Source organism: Phoxinus phoxinus (genome assembly GCF_949152265.1).
Source record: "Phoxinus phoxinus genome assembly, chromosome: 9".
Classification (NCBI taxonomy): Eukaryota; Metazoa; Chordata; class Actinopteri; order Cypriniformes; family Leuciscidae; genus Phoxinus; species Phoxinus phoxinus.
This window is the reverse complement of record NC_136884.1, coordinates 12040331-12065705: the sequence shown is the minus strand read 5'-3', so window position 1 is coordinate 12065705 and position 25375 is coordinate 12040331. Positions and strand designations below refer to the sequence as shown.

General features: G+C 37.4%; 2 protein-coding genes across 6 annotated transcripts; one reads left to right on the top strand and one right to left on the bottom strand.

Moving 5' to 3' along the window:
• Positions 1–86: 86 nt before the first annotated feature.
• On the bottom strand, positions 87–9055 carry slc26a4 (solute carrier family 26 member 4). Its single transcript, XM_079622334.1, has 21 exons — positions 8737–9055; positions 7992–8173; positions 7784–7923; positions 7582–7692; positions 7124–7326; positions 6723–6887; positions 6222–6374; positions 6001–6083; positions 5542–5689; positions 4762–4875; positions 4595–4672; positions 4403–4498; positions 4035–4141; positions 3475–3544; positions 3298–3390; positions 3075–3170; positions 2697–2933; positions 2369–2423; positions 2122–2267; positions 644–727; positions 87–563 (listed from the first exon to the last, which is right to left on the bottom strand). The coding sequence occupies exons 2-21, from the start codon at positions 8126–8128 to the stop codon at positions 540–542; spliced, it is 2340 nt and encodes a 779-aa protein (XP_079478460.1). The 5' UTR covers positions 8129–8173; positions 8737–9055; the 3' UTR covers positions 87–539.
• Positions 8441–22589, top strand: def6c (DEF6 guanine nucleotide exchange factor c). 5 transcript variants are annotated; one of them, XM_079622338.1, is made up of 15 exons: positions 8441–8545; positions 9972–12179; positions 13566–13706; positions 15079–15261; positions 16030–16257; positions 16501–16647; positions 16725–16833; positions 16918–17135; positions 18268–18375; positions 18872–19038; positions 19153–19215; positions 19335–19485; positions 20769–20852; positions 20955–21045; positions 21203–22589. In XM_079622338.1, exons 2-15 carry the CDS (start codon positions 12084–12086, stop codon positions 21349–21351), a joined length of 1935 nt encoding a protein of 644 aa, XP_079478464.1. In that variant the 5' UTR covers positions 8441–8545; positions 9972–12083; the 3' UTR covers positions 21352–22589. The 5 variants fall into 5 exon arrangements, 3 of the variants coding, with proteins under 3 accessions (XP_079478464.1, XP_079478463.1, XP_079478465.1); XR_013798767.1 differs by lacking the exon at positions 8441–8545 and having other exon boundaries at positions 9516–12179; positions 19339–19485; positions 21203–22583; XR_013798766.1 differs by lacking the exon at positions 8441–8545 and having other exon boundaries at positions 9518–12179; positions 19339–19485; positions 20988–21045.
• Positions 22590–25375: the final 2786 nt, after the last annotated feature.

The window sequence follows — 25375 nt, the reverse complement described above, 5'->3', positions numbered from 1 at the left end:
ACATTACTCATAATGTGCCACAAAAAAAAAAAAAAAAAAAAAGTAAATAACAGAGCTTTTTTAAAGTTTCTGACCACAGTGACATTTGACCCCAAGACCAAATCAGGGTTAGCAGACAAATAAAGCACACAGACACACTAAAATGTTATTTACCAGGTGATTTATTTACAAATATTAAATGTTCTTCTGCTTTAAGAATTTCAGTGAACAGTTCTTTAAAAGAAATATATGTTTGTTTTAATCAAGAAGAGTCTTCTTCTGTCCGGCCATCACGGGATGAACATCTTGTATTGTGCCATTTGCCTCAAAAATAAGGCTGTAAAAATGAAAGCACTTAATGTTTTTTAACTTCAGTTGTTTTGTTATTTTTCTAGTTCAGATGTGGAAGGGCATGATGAACAAGACTGCGAACTTTCTTCCTTCTTAGCGGCACTTTCAATCCTCCCGGGACAAAGGTAAACGCCTCCTGACTCATTATCAGCAAATGAATAGGAACACAATGACTGTCTTTCCCAGTGACTGAATGCAGTGAGTTTTTCTCAGTTTGAAAGTCCATGAATAGCCTAGACATGCAAGAGAAACACTTGTTTGGTGGGTTGCTGATTTGAGTTATCTGATAATAGAAAAGATGCGGGATGCTCACCAAATGTTGGTTGTCATAGGTCTCAATCAGATCCTCATCTTCAGTAAATGGAAGTGGCTCTTTGTCATCTTGCAACTGTGAAATCTTAACATACATAAACAGTGTCTTCAGAATGGCATATTACATACTAATCATATTACTTGTACAGTACTGTATATACACTGTGCACAGTATTGGGGATTTCTATATGCACAGAATACTCAGATAAGCTGCTACATATGTAGAAATGTACACTACTGTTCAAAAGTTTGGGGTTGGTAAGATATATCTTTTTTAAGTGTCTTATTATAAATATGTATAAAAATACAATAAAAATATTGTGAAATCTTATTAGAATTTAAAAGAATAGTTTTTTTATTTAAATATATATTTTTTAAAATTATTAATGTGATTGAAACGCTGAATTTTCAGCAGCTATTATCTTCAGTGTCACATGATTTATTACTCATAATTTATTGTTATCAATGTTGAAAACGATGTTGCTGTTTGATATTTTTCTGCAAACTGTTATAAAATAATTTTTCCGATGAATAGAAAGTTCAAAAGAACTTTCTATTGAAAGTTCAATAGAAATAATTTCAAATAATTTAAATATTATAACATTGTAACAATGTTTTTAATACTTATCAATTCACTGCATACTTCCTGAATAAAAATAAAAATTTACAACAACAACAAAAATCTTACTGACCCCAAATGTATTACTAGTTAAAAAAATTGTAGTAAGGTGAATTCACATTAATTAAACTGCCGCTCATTGTTAGAAAGTGGCCAAATTGACCTGAATTCACCCTAATGTACTATATCCAGTACAATCGTATTCCATTCTGAACAAAAACATTGTGTTGCATTGTTACAACTCACCACTTTAACTAGCCATTCGATTTATAAATGGGTTTTATTTATTTTTTCCCAGCACATGCCGAAACATTCTTATTGTTATTATGTTTATCTTGTATCTTTGATAATCAATATTTAATCATGAGGAATTGAGCTATTTTCTGTGTGAGACTTCTGATTCATTAGCCTTTATAAATAAATAACTAGAAGAATGACAAGGTGCAATAAATGGACAATTATCTGCGCTACAAACCTATCATAAATTACAATTATATGATAACAAATACGGTTACTGTTAATATCAAGCAGCATAAAAGTATTTGTACAGCTGAAATAACTAGAAGCGGACGACACCGGAAGCCATGCACATTCAAGTTACAAACTCTTATATTTAAAATAAGGTGGATAAACCTTTTTACTAGCCACCTCCCACATTTATGTTATCACCAAGTTATCACCAGAGCCATTAGCAGCTTCATTAGGAGACAATTTACACATAGAACCGCTGTCATGTCGAAGAACTACACTAAACTACAGCATCTCCATGTTTCAAAAATAATTTGCAGTGAGAACACAAAATATTCTGTCCATTCAGTCTCCCTTCAAACTGAAAATCAAATGAACGCTATTAATTCTACCTTCTTAGCTAATGGATCCTGCTCACTTCCACCGGAGGTTTCCAGCTGGATGAAGAGAACGGCGTCATGGACCGAGAGGAAGAGAAGGTCTCTGGTAACCTCCTCATCAAAGAAGGACAGGGCCTCCATTCTCCTGACAAGTTCACCTGTGACACGAGGACCCTTCAGGTTATTCACTGTTTCCAATCCTGCCATTATCAGGCTGGAGTTTGGCACATCAACATGTTGTTATAGAGCCAGGCCTTACCATCACAGCCTGCGATATAGACGCTAACCCCAATTCGTAGGAATTCCTTTACGACCTGCGAAGATGGGAAATGGCGAATTAGCTACGTCTTAAAGGAAAACGTACAGCCACAAAGTATTTTAAAGAATGTTTTAAATGTTTTTGTCAATACAATGTGTTTCAAAACAACATTGGACCCCACTGACTTTCATTGTATGGATGGATATGTGTGTTCTGCAGAAGATAGAAAGTCATACAGCTTTGGAAGGATGTGAGGGTCTCCATCAGATTTTGGCAATGCAATGTTGCAGTAAAACCATGACAGCAAAGAGCAATAAAGATGGCGCACCAGTTTGAGGGACTTGGCTGCTACCACGTCCAGGAATGAGACGGCTGAGAAGTCCACAACCAGGCTGTGAATGTGGACCCTGGGCACTGACACACCGACAGGCAGCTCAGACCTCCAGTCTACCTGGACCTTCACCTCTGAGTCTGGCTGAGACGCCCCCTTCTCCATCTCAGGACCCTGCTCGTTTTCAAAGGCTTTGTTTTCTACTCCCATTGAGGCCACTGGCACCAAACCATTCTGTGAAGGACATCAGATATGGGAAAGTGGTGTCATGAAATCAGGTCAGTGAAAATGCAATTAATTTCTAAAAGTTTTAAACGTAACGTGAAACATACAGTATTACAAATACTTTGCTGAAAACTGTTGTGCGCAAAGTACCTCTGTAGCTTGTAGTTTTCCTTTTTTAATGAGCTTGTGAATCTTTTTCAAAGCCTTGTTTCTTTTCTTGAACACCCGCACTGCATCAAACCCCACCTGTAAGAATCACAACAACAAAAAACGTACTAAGCGTCAAAGCACACCACAAACCACAAATCATGTCTTGTACAGTAGTTAATTTCAGATTTTCTGAATTTAGAATTTGAGCAAAAAGTAAACTTACCTCGTCTCTCAACTTTTCTTTGAAGTAATCAATATTTGCAAAATATATAGGGGATTTGCACTTGAAAATCTTAATCCCAGGAATTTCATAAATCTGAAAATTTGGGGAAATACCTTGTTATTTAGATAACCATATCTATATGTATTGTAGTAAGTAATAAAAAAAATAGCATTTTACATTTTTGTAGTTTTTCATGTTTTTGTAGATATCAGTGTTTGGGACATTTCCAAGGCTGGCACAAGAAGGGCTGAATTAAAACGAAAGAAATCAAGGTATTATTAAGACTTATGTTGCACAATTTATTTCCAGTATTTAATTGCTGTCTAATTTCTATTTTACAGTTATTATTCTCTAATAATTCTTAAACTTTTGTTAAATATTACAAAACAAGCATTTATATGATGCCCTTATTGTTCACAATATTTAAAATCATAGTTTGAGTTATATCATAAACATCAAGCTGCACTAATTCATATGAACAGTTGTCACATTTCTCAAGAAATATACCCAAACACCCTGAAAGAAACAACAACAACAACAACAAAAATGGTTGAATTTGCTTTGTCAAACGTTTTTTTTTTTTTGTACACTGGTTGTGGTTGAGGAGAGACCTCTGGTCCCATTTTAAATCTAAAAAAGTTCATTCATTCATTCATTCATTCATTCATTCATTCATTCATTCATTCAGTGCATTAATCTCAAGCCCACTTTAATGTCCTTACAACTTTGGTACTTACAACTGTGTTCTGACCACCACTGTGCCCATCTCAAACACCAGACCAGCCAGCAGGCCCACATCTAAACCCAGCACGATGGAGGCCAGGCAAGTAGCTATCCAGATGAGCTGCAGATGAATGAGGATTCACATGCACTCATTTCAGACACAGACCGCTAGTATATAATCTCATTTTATAAAAATAAACCAAAATGATTCACATGATTCCATTTGTTGATAAATATTATTATAGTGACCTCAACACACAATTAGCTTAGAGAAACTCTTGCACACAGTCATGCATATCTTATGTTTAAAAATAACTTTTTGTTCACTATTTTGCTGGTGGTACTAATTCTGTTCATTTCATTTATAGTCTTGTGTACTTACACAGTCTGTCCTGTTCTGTCTCCAGAGTACAGGCACTTCAGAGATCTGCATGAACATGCCCTTCAGGTTGGCTATAACAATGGCAGCTAGCACTGACTGGACAGAAAGGGATGAGATGCATTTATTTTTTGTAGTGAAAGACATTGTGAACTGTTCTTTTTTCTATTAAAACATTAGGTTCCTCTACCACACCTTCTGCAGAGGCTGAAGAAAAGGCCCAAGGGCCAAGATCACTATCATCACCATCAGAGCTGAGATGATACCAGCAACCTGCAACAATGAGAAGAGAGAACAGTTAAATCTGGGTAGTAGTACTATATTTACACACACACACACACACACTCACACACACATTTTACCTGACTCTTCCCCCCTGTGCTTTCTTGTACTGCAGTCCGTGACAGTGCAGTACTGGCCACAAAGCTTGATAAACATCCTCCGAAAATGTTGCTGACGCCAAAAGCTATCAGCTCCTAATGGGAATAAAGGTGTAGTAAGCCAGATCAGCTGGTTTGTAATCAGTCTGTATCCGTTTGTCAGAATTAAACCCCAGCAATGGAGGCTTTGGAACAACAACCCCAAAAAAAACAGATTTGAGGAACAATCACAAATCCGTGTGCAAATAAATTTAGAACTGACACCTGAATCTTTGAGGTTTTATTTTGTTTACAGTGCTCAAAAAGTGCACTGCCGGGTATACAAATGATATCAGCCGCTGTTGAAAACTCAAATTTGTTCTGGTCTAGCAGGTGAAAGTGACCTTAAAAGGCCAACTCGTTCTTTCTGTCTCTCCCTCTCGTTACTGTAATTTCTCCATCTGTGGGAGAGTGTTGGGCTGACCCTTATTATACTTCACACTCACACAAGCACCCTTGCAAATGTACTTCCCCAGTTCTTGTTAATGGCACATTTCATGAAAGAAACCAACTAAAGCAGTAGTTCTCAGCTGGTCTTGACACATTCAAAGCAGAAAACGCACAATGGCACAAACCATTGAAGTGTTATAATGTACTTTACTTTGTATGACTGTATGGTTCGTTGCATTTTATTATGTGCTTTTAGCATTGTGTACCCACTATCCATCAGACAAAAGCATACTTGCAATGTCAGAGACACATTCACGCACTATTTTTGTATACCTGGTTGCCATCAACTGTGTAATCATGTTTTGCAGCATAGACTTTTGCCACTGAGACTGCAACTGCATAACCAACCACTGCTGTAGAAAAACTAGAGCCCAACATATTCCCGATAAGTGCTATATTTGGTGGCTGTGCCGGTGAAAACCTGTGGAGAAACAAGCAGACACATTGTCAGTAGTTACTATAGATTCACACAACGGTTTTATACACTGTACTTGTGAGACTTTGTATTTATGCTGTCGTCTCTGATTGATGTAGGTAGGATGTAATAATAACCCATTTCATGTTATTATTGGACAAGGCTTTCAAACTGTCTGTCAGTGTCATTGTTCTGGAGATAACATTTCTGTTGAAAATCTTTACAGGGACAATAATAATAGTATGTCAATATGAAGAGACTGAATGTGCACCCAGCCCTCATCAGGAAGCAGGAAGTGCCACAGGAAGTGCTCTTACCCCCTGGGGAGGCTGTGGACAATGCTGGCGCCGTACTGGGACTTCAGGTCCATCACATGAGAGATTGCAGAAGCTATCACTGTCTATCAGATCAAAAGAGTGAAAGGTAATGGCAATCATTATTTAAAATCAAATAAAAATAATAATAAAATGTCCGAGAATACTGGCTTAGTTTGCGGTATAAGACTTGTATAGTTCAATTGTGGGAAAACTGTACATACCACAATCACTTCTATGGGAATCGGCAGTGGGATTTTATGCTGAAATTTTGTGTTGATCTCTTTCACAGCCATAACAATGAAGATTGTTAGTAATCCAGCGATCAGGTCTGCAATGTTCGTTTGGTCGATGTTCCTACCTACATCAATAAGAGTCTAGATGTGGAGAATATAATATTTATTATTTGTATTTATAATTAATAAGAATAATTATTATTATTATTATTATCATCATCATTATTTAATTAAAATATCATTATATTTTATGTTTTACATAAACTTTATGTAAATTGTGGAAATAAAAGATATTATAGCAAAGCAAAATTGGAAAATACAAAAATTAATATACCGGTATATATTGAAATTTTGTATTTTCCAATCTTGCTTTGATATATATATATATATATATATATATATATATATATATATATATGTAAGTTGTGTTAAGCTGAGATTATATGTTTTTGTGATATTAATAAGATATTAAAAATGTAACAGACTCACATAAGCAAAGGAGAAGACTCCATTATGGTTGTGGGTAGGCACAGACAGGATGGTTTTAATCTGAGATATGAAGACATGAAAGGCAGCAGCAGTGGTGAAGCCGCCTACCAGTGGGTCTGAGAGATACCTGACTAGAAAGCCCACCTGCATCAGCCCCATAGCCACCTGAGAATAAGCAAAACAAATTTGAGTTGCTGCACACCACCTTCATATTAAATGATAATACTGCAGTCTGATGCTTAAGGATACATTTCTACAAAAGTGCAGATATAGCTTTATGATAAAAAAAAAACCTGCCTGCCTCCAATATGCTTGAGGTATGCAAGTGTACAAATGAAATATTACAATAATGAAATTTGAAAATTGAAATTGAAAATTATTTTAGCTGTATCACACTTTACCTGGAATAATCCAACCAACATTGTCATAGTACAAGCCACCATGATTCTCTGGGCCTCTCTGGCCTCTACATCCACCTCCATTAACCTGTCATCTGTCACTGTCTCATTCACAGCTGTTATGTTCACTGAACGCAGAAAGTGCTCATCGGGCGCTAAGGTCAAAACTACAGAGCCCACCATCAGACAGGTGACAGGGAATGGACCTAAATGGCGTATAGATGCAAATAAGAGAAGGACAAGAAAACGTTGCATACTATTTATTCAGTATGCACATATTCTATATGCATAAAATATGCTTACTACATTTGTATACATCAGTGCACACTGGTACAGGATACTGTACCAAACTTGAACTTCCATTATAAATGAACCAAAAGTAATATTATATAGTAAGCAATATGGTAGTATCTTTTATTTGATACCACTTGAAAGATTTATTAATAAAGACATAGACTTACCCACAGAGATGTGTCTGGATGTTCCCAACACAAAGTATGTGAGAATTGGGAAAAACGCAGAGTAGAGTCCATAGACTGGTGCTACAGAGGCCAGCAATGCATAAGCCACACCTGTACGACAATAGAAAGCAATTACATCTTTAAAGTAGCATCATTGCGGTATTAAGCTAATATGGTGTTTTGTTCACAGAGTCTATCTTACCTTGTAAACAGCACACTAGGCCTGTGGTGATTCCAGAGACAACGTCACTGGGTAACCATTGCTTGACTGGGTATTTAGGAAGCCAATCTAGAATTGGCAGAAGCCCCTTTATCTTCTGAACAGCCCATTTATCAGAGCATCTGTGGAAAATTCAATTAATATCACAATGCAGTTGAAAACACTAGATGCGAGTTCCACATTTACTCACCCGCAGGTTCTGCTCAGCCGGTCTCGTAAACTCTGGATCTCTCGGTCTCGTCTCTCATGGACCTGGTCAAAGACCCGGTTTGAGTAGATACGACGTGACACGAGGTAATCTTTTTCATGAAAACACACATCCATCATATTCCCTGATTGTTTATCTGTGAATTCTTGTGTGTTGTATCTTATCTGTTAGAGAGAGAAAAGCAGATTTATTAGATTTCAGATTAATTTGGATTTGCTGTTTGCTGAGGGTTATGCATAAATGAGTTTTTCTACCTACCGTCACTTGTTCGTTTGATTTATTTCTTTTTGTAGGATGGCTAATCCAGATAAGCAAACACAGATCTCGTCTCTCCTGTGTCAAAACAATCTGATCGAACGGACCAAAAGAGCCCTTCTCCCTTTCTCTGGCAGTATTGCCGTGTTCAGTAGACCAGCTCTTAAGATCACTGAACCAGCTGACATTAGAAACCCTTCCAGAAATTGGGGAGGGATCCAATCTCCCACTCTGAATGAGGAGGTTTGTGTCCACCAGTCTTCCCCTCACATTTGAGAACCGTAAGTACGAATACAATGGAAAACCTTATCTTGAAGCGACTTATTCTTAATCAGTTCCACTATAATATCAAACAGTATTGATGGTAAATGAAACCCCACATTTATTTAAGAGTATCTGAATAAACTAATTTCTTGTCCATTGTTGTTTATACCGAAATACCTATTTGTATAAGTTGATTACGAAGTCTTACCTGTCAGTTCCAGTTTTGAGTTTATGTCCAATTGAAATCCCACAGTCAAGAAAGGGTGCATCTACTGTATGCCAGACGTCCACTTAAACATTCACATTGTCCATGTCTATGAAGTCGGACTCTATTAATGGGAGCAGCATCCCTTTTTTTTGTATTTATAAGCAGAGTTGGGATGTGGGAGGTGTATCAGGGTTAAGCACCAAGAGGAAGCATAAGGGAATTACATCAGCGGCACAGCATGCATCCTGCCAAGGTTGTGTCTGTTACTTACGGTAGTAAATGAGTGTGTATTTGTGATAGAAAGGGAGTGAGGGGGGTCTGGGATGTGTAAAAGGCGGGCTGGGTTCTGTGTGACGGGTGGGGGGGTTACATATGCACATTTCGACCAGTGCAGGTGTGATTGAACACTCAAGAGAGAACAATATGATCTACGCACGACTCGATCTGACCTTCTTAGCCCTCTTAGTTAGTACAGAATGTCTAGATCTGGCCAGATCTCTCCTCAGAACATGAGCCAGCTCTTTAATACATAGTGTCTGACAATCTGTCACTAGACCGATATATGAGTCAGGTTGATACTTAGAAGAGTTGGTTAGTGAGGACGATTTTAAGCATCAAGCTCTTTTCATATAGGCATAGTACTTTTTGTAGTTTCTTAGTACACAATAAATTCAACTCGATTCAACTCAACATTACAGTGAGGCACTTAAAATAGAAGTAAATGGAGACTATTTTTTTAATGATTTAAAAGCATAAATGTGAGCCTTATAATTTTATAAAAGCACTTGTATTAAATCATATTAACTTGTGTATTATTTGAGCTGTACTTTTTTTTTCTTTTTCTTTTCGTTTTAGGGTTTTATAGTTTACAGCATTGTGTTGTTGGTGTCAAAGTTGTACAATTGGATATAACTACACTGAAAAGTGTGATTTATTTGTATATCTATTGTGTATAGTGAGTATTTTAACATTTGTGGATTTACTTCATTATAATGGCCTCTCTATAACCCAGATTTTAGCCTTTTTAAAGAAAATGAGGAACTGAAAATGTATTTTCTGGTAGCCAACATTATGCCACAAATTCTGTCAAATGAGCCTTGTACTTAATATTCCTTTAATGTGACTTGCTTGCTTGTTCTATATTTTGGTAACACTTCCCATAAATCCTGATGTACTTGGTACATCATAAGAAGGATGGCATCTACTCTAATGATAGTCTCTCTGTTTATCCCGAGGTTTACCGCTGTCCGCCGAATCCAGGCTGTATCCAGATCTGATGAAAGACCAGCACCAGGACACGACGACAACGCAGTCCTGAAGTGTCAAGTCTCTCCCCTGTGAAGGCCTCCTTACCTTTACCTCTATACCTCTATACAGATAAAACGTTGTCTGGATAATTCCGGTTTGCGTGGCTACGCAGATGCGACAAAAAATTTCTGAATTATAAATTAAGGCCTAACAAGTAGTTTGTTGAGGGTTGATTTGTGAAGGACTACACGCCTGCGCACATATATATTCAAACGCGCATACCTATCGACCGAACACATCGCCTGCGTTTTTGCTGGTTTGCGTTCTTGAGGTTTGCGCAGAGAAAACGGATAATCATTTACGCCTTCGAACCTATTTCAGGGAGTGCGTTCTCGAGACACCAGGCACTTTTTGTGCGGATGGGCGGCCGGAGCGCGTTAAGGGTTTTCTGTTAGAACGGTGTCGTGTTAGCGGCCCCTAAGTTAATGACTAATGATCTTCGCAACTTCACTGTTACGCTAATTTCTTTTATCACTGTAAAGCTGCTTTGAAACAATCCATACTGTTAAAAGCGCTATATAAATGAAGGTAACTTGACTTGACTGGACTATATACCGGTACATATTTGGCATGCATGATCAAATGAAGTTGTATTTGATGTCACCTGATGTCTGTACTTGAGACTTGGAGGAAGTGTCTGAGCTATAATTTGACATTTTATTCTCTCATGTGTTGTACATGTTGATTTTGCAGTTTTCGCTTATACTACCCAAGATCATAGTCTTGAAGAAGAAAAAGATGCACTTATACTGATTTTATTTATAAATGATTGCTTAGCTGGACTTAGATGAATGCTTCTTTAACCCATTCCCTCTAATGGTCTTTTAATGTACGGTACCTTTTTCTCTTTCTTTATCATGCTAGAAGATATTGCAGAGTAAACTATTTAAGAACTCCCTGTATTAGCTTCTTTAAGTAGCTTTATAAGGCTGAACAAACATGCAGTACTAACAGATTCACTCCCACCTGAGCTGCATGAGTGAACGTTCGTTGACCAGAGATAGAAGTGCATCCACTCACTACTTTCACACCCACAGAACACTGACAAGTTAACCCACTCATACGTCCTACACGCAGTGGTGGGGATTTTAACTTTTGAAAAAAAACATGCGACTTTGTCAAGATTTTATTCTCCAAGACCAATCAACAGTAGCCTATACAATACTACTACGTTTGTCAATACTTTTTACTTTCTACATTATAGGGAAAAAATACAATAACAGACTAAATAATTTGATCGATTTTAACCAGATTAACACTATTCTTATTCTCCCTTTCTCTCCTGGCTGTGAACTAGATTTGGCATGGCAAATTGAACGATGTTGGAATAATGACTGATTCGTTCTTTTCGTTCCAATAATTTTCCTGTTCGTTCTTCCACTAAATTACGGTTCATTCAGTAGCCTATAGTTAGCCCTCCTTCACAGCCCACGCTCGAATCGTATTGTGTTATGGTTAGTCTTTGAAGGCACTAGGCAGGGAAGAACTTACCTCAGCGAACGAATAATATTCATACGACTATGTCACGTCTATTAGAGAACGATTTGTTCACTTAAAAGATTAATTCAAACCAAAACACCACCAGATGCACCATTTTTCGTTTTGTTATAGTTTTACATCGTTCTAACGCAGAAGCTTCCTAAACTGTTAGTTTGATGGAATCACTATGTTGCGCTTAGCAGTTGTAATTCGTTGTCTTTTAGAGGTTTTGTTTATTGTGGCTCAGTCAGTAGCACTTGCATTTTACTGGCGGTAGACTGATATATTTAAGTTCACCAGCAGTGACTGTTCCTCCCAGCTGGTGCATTTTACTCGGTAGGCTACTCAGGTTGTGTTTTAAAATCTAACGAGCTTCCTATCTAGACAGCATTCTAGACGCGTTTCTAATCCTCCTCATAGCTGCGGTAGTAGGGTTTTGGCCCACAATGCTGCCTAGGTAGGCAGCTCACAAGGTTTTTTTTTACAGCCTATGTCTCAGTTCCGCAATTTAAAGCGGTATCTGTCTCAGAATGTGAGCAGGATGTGTCATTACTGGCGTAATGGATCTACAAAGCGAGCTGCTGAAGTCCATCTGGTACGCGTTCACGTCTTTGGATGTAGAACAGAGCGGAAAAGTGTCCAAGTCGCAACTAAAGGTCAGACCACCTGTGTACCTTTGACTTGACTCGTGATTCAATGTGTTGTTTACTTTAACTCTACGAAAATGGCTACACTGTAAAAGTTTTCAATATCTGTGGTAGTTAATTCAGTGTCATATTTTCTTATCAAGAGCTCTAGTAGGCTACATGAAAAAGGAACAGCAGTCATGCTGAAAAAGGAAAAGTCATGCCATATTATCCATCTCTCTCACACACACCTTTTTTTTTTTTTTTTTTTTTTTTTACTAATATCAATGTCCCCAAAAAGAGGTTTTGACAGGTTTAGCTCACTTTTGGGTACAAATACGTCCTCAAAATGTGTGTATACACAATAACAGTAATTGATCTTAGATAGTCTTTTGCTTTGTGTGTGTGTGTGTGTGTGTGAGTGAGTGAGTGAGTGAGTGAGTGAGTGAGACCTACATATATAAGTGCAAGTGGTCCGCTGAAACCCGACACAATCAGTCCATGTTATATTTTATTTATTTTTATGGGTATTGATGGGGAAATTTAATTTGGCATCACTGGTCTGTGAGCTTGAAAATAAATACCAAAGGACGCAGACAGTTTCACAGTCTTTCTCTTGTTTAAACATGTCCTGGGTCAGCCCTTTGCTTAAAAACCCAGCATAAACAGACATGTTAGAACTTGGACTGAGAGCATTTTCTGCAAATTTGTTCTTCTTGTGTGTAAAACTATTATCGTGCGTTCTATAAAGGTCAGTTGCAGATGCTGATTGTTTGTCATATCAGAACAAGGTCCCATGATCATGTCAATAACTTTTATATTCAACTCATTTCACAGCTGAAGAGTGACTAACAGGTCAGGCCTTTTCAAAGAACTGACTTCACTTTCCTGTGACATATTTGCAATTACTTCTACCCAACTAGTTTCTAGGTAATTTAGGTCATGTACTGTTTGAAGTCAGTTCCCCTAAAGTTCACGTAGATATGCTACATATTAATATTGAATATTTTCCACTAATGGTTGACCAGAACATGTTCAAATGCCTTATTTTAAAAAGTAGATGATATTGTATATTTTGTTAACATTTTATTTCCTAAATATTTTCCTTTAAAATTGTGTTAATGCTGTCTTTCTTTTATTGAATGCAACATTTTTTTAAGTAGCTACCGTACATTCTTTTGGGGGCACTGTAAGATAGCTTAGTACTCTCACATTCACAAGAATATTGTGTGTGTGGTCTTGTTTATCTACTATTGTGGCTACTGGCTGCCACAATGATATAAAATGCGTGTGTGTGTGTTTGTGTGTTATGTTTAGGGTTAGGGATTAGAAAATATAATTAGCTCAGTATAAAACCATTACGCCTATGGAGAGTCTACATAATGATATAAAAACGTGTGTGTGTTTCTCCACCAGGTTCTCTCACACAATCTCTATACAGCGCTGAATATTCCTCATGATCCTGTGGCATTAGAGGAGCACTTTAAGGACAATAACAATGGGCCAGTGTCCAACCAGGGCTACATGCCCTACCTCAACAAATACATCCTGGCAAAGGTCTGATAACTCTCCAGAATTACCAAAAATCTAAATTCTTTCATCATTTCCCTTGTGAAAAAGAAGTACAATTTAGCATACTTTTAAAAAGTTTTTTTTGTTTCAGGACAAATGATTGAATGTTATTTACATTAAACTGAAAATGTACTTTCAACTAATTGCATTTCATGTAAAATGTAATAATGTAGGTATGCTTTTTGACCCAAGGTAGAGCTTTAGAACATTTTTAAATGTAATTTCATAATTCTGTTGACTTGGAGATGTGACCCTGGACCACAAAACATGGGTCAATTTTCTTTAAATTGAGATGTACACATCATCTGAACGCTAAATAAATAAGCTTTCCATTGATGTATGATTTGTTAGAATAGGAGAATGTTTGGCCGAGCCATTTTTTGGCTGCGGTTGCAAAAAAATCGGAACATTGAGAATATCGCCTTTAAAGTTTTCCATTTATGTTCGCGATTCTGCTGCATTCACTCACAAAAATAAATGTTTTATATATTTACGGTAGGAAATTTATAAAATGTCTTCATGGAACATGATCTTTACTTAATATCCTAATGATTTTTGGCATAAAAGAAAAATCTATCATTTTGACCCATACAATGTATTGTTGGCTATTGCCACAAATATACCCGTGCGACATGTGACTGGTTTTGTGATCCTGGGTCACAAATATGTTTAAAGTGTACTGTTGAGTGTACTGGCAAGCATTTATGGTAAACTAAAAATAATTTAATTTCATGTATTTAAAAATATTTGTAATTACACATTTGTAATGATGAAGTTGCAATTCAGTACATGTAAAATAGATTTACTTTAAATGTAATATCAAATAACACACTACAGTTACAATTATAACCAAGTACTTTACATGCACAGTACTTTAACATTAAAATAAGTGCACTTTAAAGAAAAATGATGAATACATAATGACTTTATTAGTTTACTTAAGTGTGTTAAGCAACATAGTACACTTAAGTGGCCTTTTATTTGATTAACATCATATCTGCACATACACTTTTAATATTTAAAGAACACTACAAGTGCACATTCAGTCCAATTCTTTTTCACAAGGGTTTACCTGATCTCATGTTATTTCAAATTCATATGACAGTCTTTTTGCCATGAAACAAACAGTTTTCCAGTACATTCTGTAATATTTCTGCATTTGTGTTTCACACGGGTTTGACATTATATGCTTCTTAAGTAAATAATGACAGAATTTTACATTTAGGGGAAACTATATCTTTAAGAAAAGAGAAATGCTTATTGGAATTTAGTTTAATTGAACACTGAGCAATGTCTGTTGGCGAACAGTGTCAGGTAAAGTTTTCTTGGCTGCTAACACTGCTGTGTTAATTTACAGGCCACTGAGGGGACGTTTAATAAGGAAACCTTTGATGAGCTGTGCTGGACATTGACATCAAAGAAGAACTTCAAGCCCAGCTCTCAGCAGCGCCTGTGTTCACAGAAAGACTGCTTCAAACTCTTCTGTCTGTTCAACCTGCTCTCGGAAGACCGTTACCCATTAGTCATCATTCAACCGGAGGTGAGAGAGAAAACAAGAAAGAGGGACCGATAGAGAGATAAGACAAGACATAGCTGCAAATCAACATGCTGAAATGATACACGCACACAACCAGACTCTGGCTGAAATTAAAGATATTAATAGAATAATCAAATAATAATAATACAGATACCTCCAAACAGACTAACACGTTTAGAGGCTGGATGTTTTATATGTTGAAATGACACCGCCTAATGCTGGTTAGACTTTGTCCACACTAATAAAATGCCTAGTCTTATGTTTGTGAATAGCAGAAGTTTATGATGCTTAAGTGAGAGTTAACACTTCAAATAAGACTTGAGAATCTTACAGTTTATTATTCAGATAGTGTTTGAGTTGTCAGAAGCTAAGTAATGGTGTTGCTTTTTTCATATGCATCTGTTTTAAGGAAGGAAGTGACACGAGGATTAAAACTTCATATAGACGTGGTGGTTTCCTGGTGATAACACTAGTCTAAAGTAGATTTTTATCAAGAAGCCAAATTTGAGGAGATGTTGTAACTTTCATTTCTTGCTGCTTTTTGTCATGTGCATTTGTGTTCTCTAATCTCGTCTCATCATTTGTTTTTTTTTCAACATAGAGCTAGCGTGAGTCTAAACATAGAGTCTAACCATTAAAATAGCATAATATGGGCACTTTAAAATAGGTTTTATTTTCATTATTCCGATATATAATATATGTTCATCTGTTAACAGCTCATCTGTAGCTGATGCTAACGTGTGAACTCTGTTAATGCCTCTGTTCATTTAGTTGGAGTACCTGCTGAAGAAAATCTCCAGTACAATGAGTCTGGAGTGGGATGGGACGTTATTGGAGGAACTTTTGTCCCAGAATGTTGATCTTCAGGACGGCATGTCAGTGTGGGAGTTCTTGGAACATTTGAGTGCAGGCCAGCTTTTGCATGTTGAGTGTAAGGAGGCCTTCAGTCTCGCTGTGGATGAAGTTTTCATGGAGATGTACCACAACACCATCAAGAAGGTGACCGATGCTTTGCGTGCAGCACTCTAGGTTGATGCAGTATTATGAATTGGCGTCTAATAATGGGAATCTTAGTAAATTAATGCATTAGTTTAAACAAACATCTGCAACTACTGATTCTGTCTGATTTGATCTAGCCTTTACTTCCTGCATTGTGTAACCGATGGCGCAACTATGTACAATAATTTGATCTCAAGTCTTTTAGTCACATTCTATCTTTTTCCTATTCACTTTATCCATCAGGGTTACTTGTTAAAGAAGGGGCACGTTCGCAGGAACTGGCAGGAGCGCTGGTTTGTTTTAAAGCCCTGTAGCCTGACGTACTTTGTCGGCGAGGACCTGAAGGAGAAGAAAGGAGAGATCCTGCTGGAGGATAACTGTGTGGTGGAGGTAAATAGCAAGTGTATTCCACTGTAAAATAAAGGTATCATAACTTTCTCATGTCTCATAACTGTCCTCACACTCAGAATCTCCCTGATAAAGAAGGGCGACGCTGCCTGTTCTGTGTGAAGACTTACATCAGGACCTATGAGATGAGTGCTTCAAACCTGAAACAGAGAGTAGACTGGGTACAAGGTGAGGAGCCATTATACGCAGCACTGCTGCTTTCTTGTCGAAGTGTCCTGGTTTCTTGAGGGATGATGCCCCGTGTTTTTGTAGCCATCCAGACTGTGTTGAGATTGAGGGCCGAGGGTAAGAGCTCTCTACATCAGGAGCTAAAATTGAGCAGACGCAAGCAGAGAGAAACCCTTCAGAGAAGCCAGAGCAACCAGAGTAACAACGGTGAACCCTTAGCAGTTGAGGCGTCGCAGCACTCCGCTTCGGAGCAGCAGGGGGAAACCGAGAGATTGGAGCAACACATCGAGAGCATCATTCAAGTAACTTATTTAGTGCTATCAGATTACTCTGAACACATCTGCAGTTTATAGCATGTTTACTTCGCCGGGTTGACACCAGACCCTTCTCAGTTGTAACTGAGAGTGGGTCTGGGGAAGGTTCATTCACAGACCATTTCCAAAGGGGCGTCACCAACGGACGTCGCTCAAATGCCTCTGGGCGCAATTGGATAGACCTAAAACCAATCAGAGCGATCGTCATCGTGTAAAGCCCGCCTCAACGTTTGTGATTGGTGCCTCGATTTGAAAAAATTGGAAATGGGCTTGAATGGGCTCTTGGCCAGACGGACTTGCAGAGCAAATATCAAATTTGCCGAAAGTTCGTCAGGGATTTCCCAGGCTAATGTTTACTGTGTGCAGTGTGCAAATTTTGATATGCCTACATTTCCTAAAATAGGCACTATACAATATACAGAAGCATTGGTTTTCAACCAGGGGGCTTCAGCAGAGTTCTAAGGGGGGCTTAAAAGTATTTAAATTATTAGATTTAAATAATTTAAGTCTGATCTAAATTAATGCCACAAATAAACCACAACCATTATTTTATTGAAGAACACAGTTATGGAATACATAACATAATTACAAAATGAAGCGTGGTAATTTATTTAATATATTAAATTAAATCACCACGTTAAATAAATCAATATATCCGATTTACAGTTTTGAAAACAAGCAGCTTGGTGTATATCTTGGTGTATGTGGAGGGAAGTGAGGCCTCCGAATATTGTGTTGGTTATTGGGGTGGGGGTGGTGAAGGGTAAATATAGCACACGAGATGTTGTCTCCCACAATGCAATGCATTTTACTTGGCCTTCCATTTCCAGTGTGTGACAAATAATCAGAAAGTAACGACATGATTCTTGACTCATTGTATGATTTGCATTGCCAGATTTGTACACAAAATAACCATATTGATAACTGGACCGCAGCCGTATAATTAAAAATGCCACGTGACGATCATAAACCATAACCATGTTCTGTTTCACATACTATTAAAAAAAAAAAAAAAAAGTTGGTTGTGTACTGTGCAGTATTGAGTAAGTAGTAAGTTAGTATTTAATTCCAAACATAGCCCGTGTTACTTTGTCTTAAAAATAGTTTGTTTGTTCCCCAGAAACAGAGGGAGGTGGAGGCTAAACATAAAGAGGAAGAGAAGCAGGAGCGAGAGAAACAGCAGACTGTACAGAAAGATCTGGAGAGACAGCTCGAAGAAACTAAAGAGGTGAGATAAAGAGAAAAAAACATTTTTTTTTTGCCATCCTGTTTTGTTAGTGTTGTCACACTACATCTGCTTCTCATTGCATATTTTAACACATTCATGCACTTGTATTACTGACAAACCCAAATTTTCAGCATCATTACTCCAGTCTCCAGTGTCACATGATCCTTTAGAATCATTATAATATGCTGATTTGCTGCTCAAGAAACATTTCTTATTACCGTATTACCAATGTTGAAAACAGTTGTGCTGCTTAATATTTCTGTGTATTTTTTTTTTCAGGATTCTATATCATAAATAAGTATTTATTTGATATATCAATATTTTTTTTAACATTACAAATTTCTTTACTGTTAACTTTTGATTAATTGAATGCATCCTTGTTAAGTAACTTACCCCCAAACTTTTGAACGGTAGTGTAAATGAGTCTTCAAGATGCAACAACATTATAATGTTAGAAACAGTAGTGATGAAGTTAATGGTGTTGGTGCTTACGTAGGCCAAGGAGAGGATGACGACTACATTGACTGAGATGGAGAAAGAAGTACAGCAGCAGAAGAAGAGGATCCATGAATTAGAACTCACACAACTTAAACTGGAGGAGGCGCTCGACGCTCAGATTCACGCCCGTTTAGAAGAAGACCAAGTCCGACTGGAACTAGAGAGGTACCATAAATCTCAAATTATTTCATTTTATTCACACCGTCCCCAACACATATGGAGAGACTGTTGTATTAGGACAAGAAACACACTCTTAATTGTTTTCATTTATTCCTGCAGGCAGCTTGTGGAGGAGCAGAACGCCCGTTTAGAAGAAAATCAAGTCCGACGGGAACTGGAGAGGTAGCGCAAATCTCAAATTATTTCATTTTATTCACATTCCACACCATCGTCAACACACATGGACACTGTTGTATTAGGACAAGAAATACAGTCTTAAGTGTTTTCTTTTATACCTGTAGGCAGCTTGCAGAGGAGCAGAAGAAACTTGCAGAACTTCTCTTCCTCCAAAGTCAGCTGGAAACTCATGCTTTTAGGAGTCAGGATGACACTCACACCGCAACACATCCCATCAATCAGCAACCAGAGGAGAGCAGTCAACACAACACAGAGGTGAGAAACAAGGCACAACTGGAGTTGGTGTGAAGACATAAAGATAGTAAAGGGACAGCATATTTTGTAGGGCCGGTGAAATCAAAAAAACGTTTGTCTTTTGTAGCGTTTTATATTTTGTTCCATTTATAGTGAAAGACAAGAGTTGCGTCCCAAATGACACACTATACACTATGTACTCATGCACTATGTACTCAACCATGTAGTGCATGCATTTTTATAAGGTTATTTTGTTATTCACTGTCGGAGTCTGTTTGATGCCGGACCCGCAACATTTGAGTGCATAAAGTGTCCAAAATTCCACACTTCGTTCTTTCTGTTAATTAAGTGCATCATCCAGGTATTTAAAGTACACTTTCTTGTTGGAATTTTCAGTGTGAACACACTACTCACACTATTTATACTACTAAACGGCATAGAATAGTGCATAAGTATGCAAATTGGGACGCACCTAAGGTTTATTGAGGCAAAAACATTCATGATTTACAATTCTCTTTGAATTAAAGGATTAGTTCACACAAAAATAAAACTTGAATTATTACACTTACACTTGTCACGTACTACACTACCATTAAAAAGTTTGGGGTCAATATTATTTGTAAGTACTTTCAAGCTCACCAAGGCTGCATTTAATTAATCAATAATACAGGGAGAATACTAATATTGTGAACTATTATAACAATTTAAAATAGCCATTTTACTCCAGTCTTTAGTGTCACATGATCCTTCAGAATGTATTCTAATTTGGTGATTAAGAAACATTTATTATTATTATCAATATTATAGTAGTTTTAAAATTCAAGATTCTTTGATGAATGGAAAGTTCAGAAAAACTTAATTTATTTGAAACTAATGCACAGTAATAAAGCAGTAAACGTTTCCTTGCTGAATACTTTTTTTTTTTTATTCCAAGAAAAAAAAAAAGCTCACCCTAAACTTTTGAATAGTAGTGCCTGTCATTACAGATGACGTCACACCAAGTTGGAATATACAGAATTGTCAATAAGATTTTGACCAAATGTTGACGTTTTATTGTATTCTTCCTTTAAACATGTAGTTTTGCTACTGTATCTTTGTCTGTGAATGCCTTTTTATGATTGGCTAAAGTCCATGTGCCTGTGCGGTTCACACAGTATTTCAGATCAGGGCAGGTCTGAATGAGCTTCACGTAAAAGCAAATAGCTTTTTATGATTTAACGCAAGGATTGCTTGGCTGGACCGCCCCTATTCTAATTGTAACTCGTTTAGTAGTTCATTAACAAACGGCTTTTATTGTATAAAAGGAGGCACCTATCCATGAAGCGACTTCCACTGCAGTACCACCCAGCATCCAGCAACCAGAGGAGAGCAGTCAACACAACACGGAGGTGAGAGATTAGAAAAGTGTGGGACTATCTAAAAAGGGATGACACCTCAAATCATGTGCTATTACTTTAAGTGTTCAGACTTATCGAATGATTTCTATACAGAGAGAATTGATGAGTCAGTCTACCTCCACTCAGGTGCTGAAACACTGGACAATTCAGCTCAACCGCCTCATGAAGCCCATCGCACCAGGAGGTCAGATACAATCTCACTCAAATATTTTTATGACCCGAACAGTGTTCGGTTGTCACGTGAGAATGAAATAAACAAGATACGTTCTGTTCTGATCATATCTGCACAATCATAAATGGCTTTTACAATCATTGTTCTCTATTCCTCTGCTTATTCACAGACAAAGGCGAGCGTCTGCCAGCAAAGCCCACCTGTCCCAGACAGGGCCAGGCCCTCACTAGCACAGAGTTCATTGCTAAGGTTCAAACAGGCGTCGGTCAAGAAAAAGGAAATGGTTACAGCCCATCACCACAAGAAGAGGAAGAATAGGGTTCCTAAATCTGTGTTCCTACTGTATATGTATAATATTGTACATGTTTTGTGCAGCAGGCTTGCCCTGTGTGTTTGAGTTTAGCTGCAAAAGCACCACAGATCATATATATATACATACTGATCAGCTTGTTCACAAAATGATTAGTAAACATAGATTTAGGCAGCCGTCAGCCAGATGCTTTTAATTCTTTAAATCAGCATTTTTGACTGTCCCATTTCAAGGCTCCCCATTGATAAAGTATTTGAAGCCCCACATAAACTTTATTAAAATTCCAGAAGTTGTGTATTTACACTCAATTTACATGATATTTCTGGTTATATGTGATGAATATTTTTAATACCCACTAATAGCATTTTCTCAGCAATTGCTGCCTTATAAAATATTTAAGAACTTGACATAACTGGGGGGAAAAAAGTATATTCATTATAAAAAGATTGTATTCATCCCTCATATTGAATTTCCAAGACTGTGAAAATACTGGTTCATAAATAAAAATGAGGGAACAAATTAAACTGAGAAATATTATGTCTGCTTATATCTTTTTTTTGTTTGTTTTTTTGTCATTTTAGCTTATATTAATGCTTGTTTTGTCTCGTTTTAAATCCCATTGAGGCACACTTGGAAGTTCAGAACCCATCGCTTTAAATAATAATACACTTCATTCAAAATCAATTTTGTGTTTGTGTAACGGTGTGTAATTCTTTGTGTGGTCAGTAGAGGGGGCGCTTGTTCTGTGGCTGTTAACAAACCAAACCAATCAATAGATTTTTTTCTCTCTTTCCCGCCCCTGCCTTATAGACTAGGGGACAGGATCCAAAAAGTCTGAGAAGCCAATCAACATAATTTTTATTTTGCAAATCATGTTTTTTAAAATGGACTGACCATGTCTAAACAATTAGGACATTCATCCTAATGAACCCCCTTTTTGCTTAAAAGTGAGAAGAATCATGCGGTCTATTTATAGATCCGTGGAGGCCAGCAAGAAAGCACAGTTGAGTTTGTGGCTTTGAGGCTTCTGTTGAGAATGAATAATGGTTCTCTCTGTTAGTTTTGGGTGGTCATCAACAGACTGACTGTAAATTATATTTCTGAAAAGTTGTGGCCTTGATTTTTCCAGATACAGATCTTTTCCCCTTATGGTTTGGTGGGTTTCTACCTGTGGGTGTAGAGATTTGAGGTTGTGACGAGAGGAATTGTCAGGTCCAGAGATCAGGAAAAATAAAATGCATTACTTAAGTCTTTGTTTCAGATACTTTTGTAATAGTTGGATGTATCCGTCTGCCATTTAACAATTTAATCCGCATGTTTATCTCATTATGCTTGTTTTGTTGCCACATTTAAAAGGAAGTTCACTGAAAAGTAACTAGCCTTTGTGGAAGTTGTAACAGATATTTTTTTTTTGTATTGTGATATACAGTTGTAATTGGAATTATTCAACCCTCATCAGGTTTATTGGCAAAATGTAGAGACTTTCAGCTGTTTGCAATGAACAAATCAAACAAAAGTAATTGAAATAGCCCAGCACAACAAATGTTTCAAGTGGTTTCACCAAATTCAACTGAAAATGCATCTTTTAATGACTTCTGCATCTTTAGTACTTAGTAGAACACCCTTTTGCTGTTATGACTTGCTGCAAACGAGATGTATAACCAGAAACCAGCTTCTGGCAGCGTTTCTGAGGAATCTTAGCCCATTCCTCATGAGCAATGGCCTCCAGTTCAGTAATATTCAGTAATATTTTCTGAACCTGCCTTCTCAGAAATCTGTTCGCAGCCGTTGATAGCTTCCTTTTTCTGCCCTGTCCAGGTAGTGTAACCACTGTTCCTTTAACTTTGAACTTGCAAACTATACTTCCAACGTTGTCTCTAGGAACATTGAGTCTCTTCGCTATCTTTTTTGTATCCTGGTCCTTGTTTGTGAAGGGCGATGATATCTTGTCTTAATTTTTTGGACCATTCTTTTGACCATTTATCTAACATGCAGTCAAACGTGACACTCAACAAACCTAGCCAGTTCAGATATTTCATGTGTTCTAGCTCAAGCACACCTGGTGCAACTAATGAAGCCCTTGATTACCTGCATCAGGTGTGCTTGAGACAACACCTGTCTTGCAGATTTGTGCTGTTGTGAGGAATTTTATTCAGGGGGGTTGAATAACTTTGAAACTGTAGAAGTCATTAAAAGTTGCATTTTCCATTGAATTTGGGGAAAACACTTTGCAACCTTTGTTGTTTTGAGATATTTCAATTACTTTTGTTTGATTTGTTCAATGCAGCAGAAAGTCTGTACATTTTGCCAATAAACCTGATTTGCAATGGGGGTTGAATAATTTCAATTACAACTGTAAATCTAAGTAAAATGGGTTATCAAAACAGAAAAAATGTAAGACGGGGATTTGGGTTGTTGATTGGATGGGGGCAGATCTAAATGCCAGCATGCAGTCAATTGTAAGAAAGGAGCGGGTTTATACAGATTAAATGATTGGTCTTGCAAGTCTTGCATACATCACTAGAGGCCTTTACTTTCAATCCCAGAAACTGGGGTGGACATTTTTAGTTATTTTGTTGAGACAACAGATATTTGAGGTTGGTTTCAGGGCCTTAAAGGATTAGTTCACTTTAAAAAAAAATGTTGCTGATAATTTACTCACCCCGATGTCATTCAAGATATCCATGTCTTTCTTTCTTCAGTCGGAAAGAAATTAAGGTTTTTGAGGAAAACATTCCAGGCTTTTTCTACACAGAATGGACTTCAATGGCAACCATCTATCCTAATGTTCAAAAGAAGGTTCAAATGTCCGTCTCAATGCAGCTTCAAAGTCTCTACACGATCCCAGTCGAAAAATAAGGGTCTTATCTAGCGAAACGATCGTTCATTTTCTAAAAAAAAAAAAAACGTCTTGTGCTGGTCTGCGACGCGCCACACATTACGTCATCACGTTGGAAAGGTCACGTTCACGTCATTGTGTCAAGTTATTTGTCTGTGTACTCGGGTTAAAAAAAGTAGGAAAGGGCGAAAAACTCCATCTCATTTTCTCCTCCAACTTCAAAATCGTCAGACATCTTTTAATTTATTTTTATTATTTAAATTTTTTGTGAGCTTTCCAACGTAATTACGTAATGTGTGCACAGCACAAGACGAACAATTGTGGTTAAAAAGTATGTCAATTTTTTTTTTAGAAAATGAACGATCGTTTCGCTAGATGAGACCCTTATTTCTCGACTGGGATCGTGTAGAGACTTTGAAGCTGCATTGAGACGGACATTTGAACCTTCTTTTGAGTCCATTCTGTGTAGAAAAAGCCTGGAATGTTTTCCTCAAAAACCTTAATTTCTTTTCGACTGAAGAAAGAAAGACATGGATATCTTGATAAATTATCAGCAAAACATTTTTTGAAAGTGAAACTTGTGCCTCATGAGGCCCCGTGGCGAAATGGCCTTAGGGGGAAATGGATCCCAATTATACAGTAATCACATTATAGAGCAGTAGAGTTTTTTGTGCTTTTAAAATGTGTAATGACACAGATATGTTGTGTTTTACACAATAATGTGAGCGATATTTCCTATCCGACACTCTCAATATGGAGACTATTGTAGAAGGAGCCTCCTATTGGAGTGAGACCATGACAGGATATATTATAATGTGTCTCCTGCAAGTCTGTCAATGAAAGCAATACTTCACTGCACCCTACTTCCCATGAGGAAGTGTTTTATGAGAACCATATTAGAGCAACACACATCCCCACTTCTATCATATTTCTGCTAGCGTTTAGCTGCCGTGCAAAGTGATCATTGATTTAGCACATATTTATCTGCTCAAGGACACCAGATACATTTGGAGTGGTGGAGGGGAACATTTTCGGCTGGCCCTGTAAGCCATTAAGCACAGTAGATGCTTTCAGTTGGCTTCATGTCTCTCATGATCAACGACTCTGTTTTAGGGTCTGGTAGCGGCAATACCCCATTTATGTATTAGCAGCGGGTCCACCCTTAACCCGAGGATATATGTCTGATACACAAC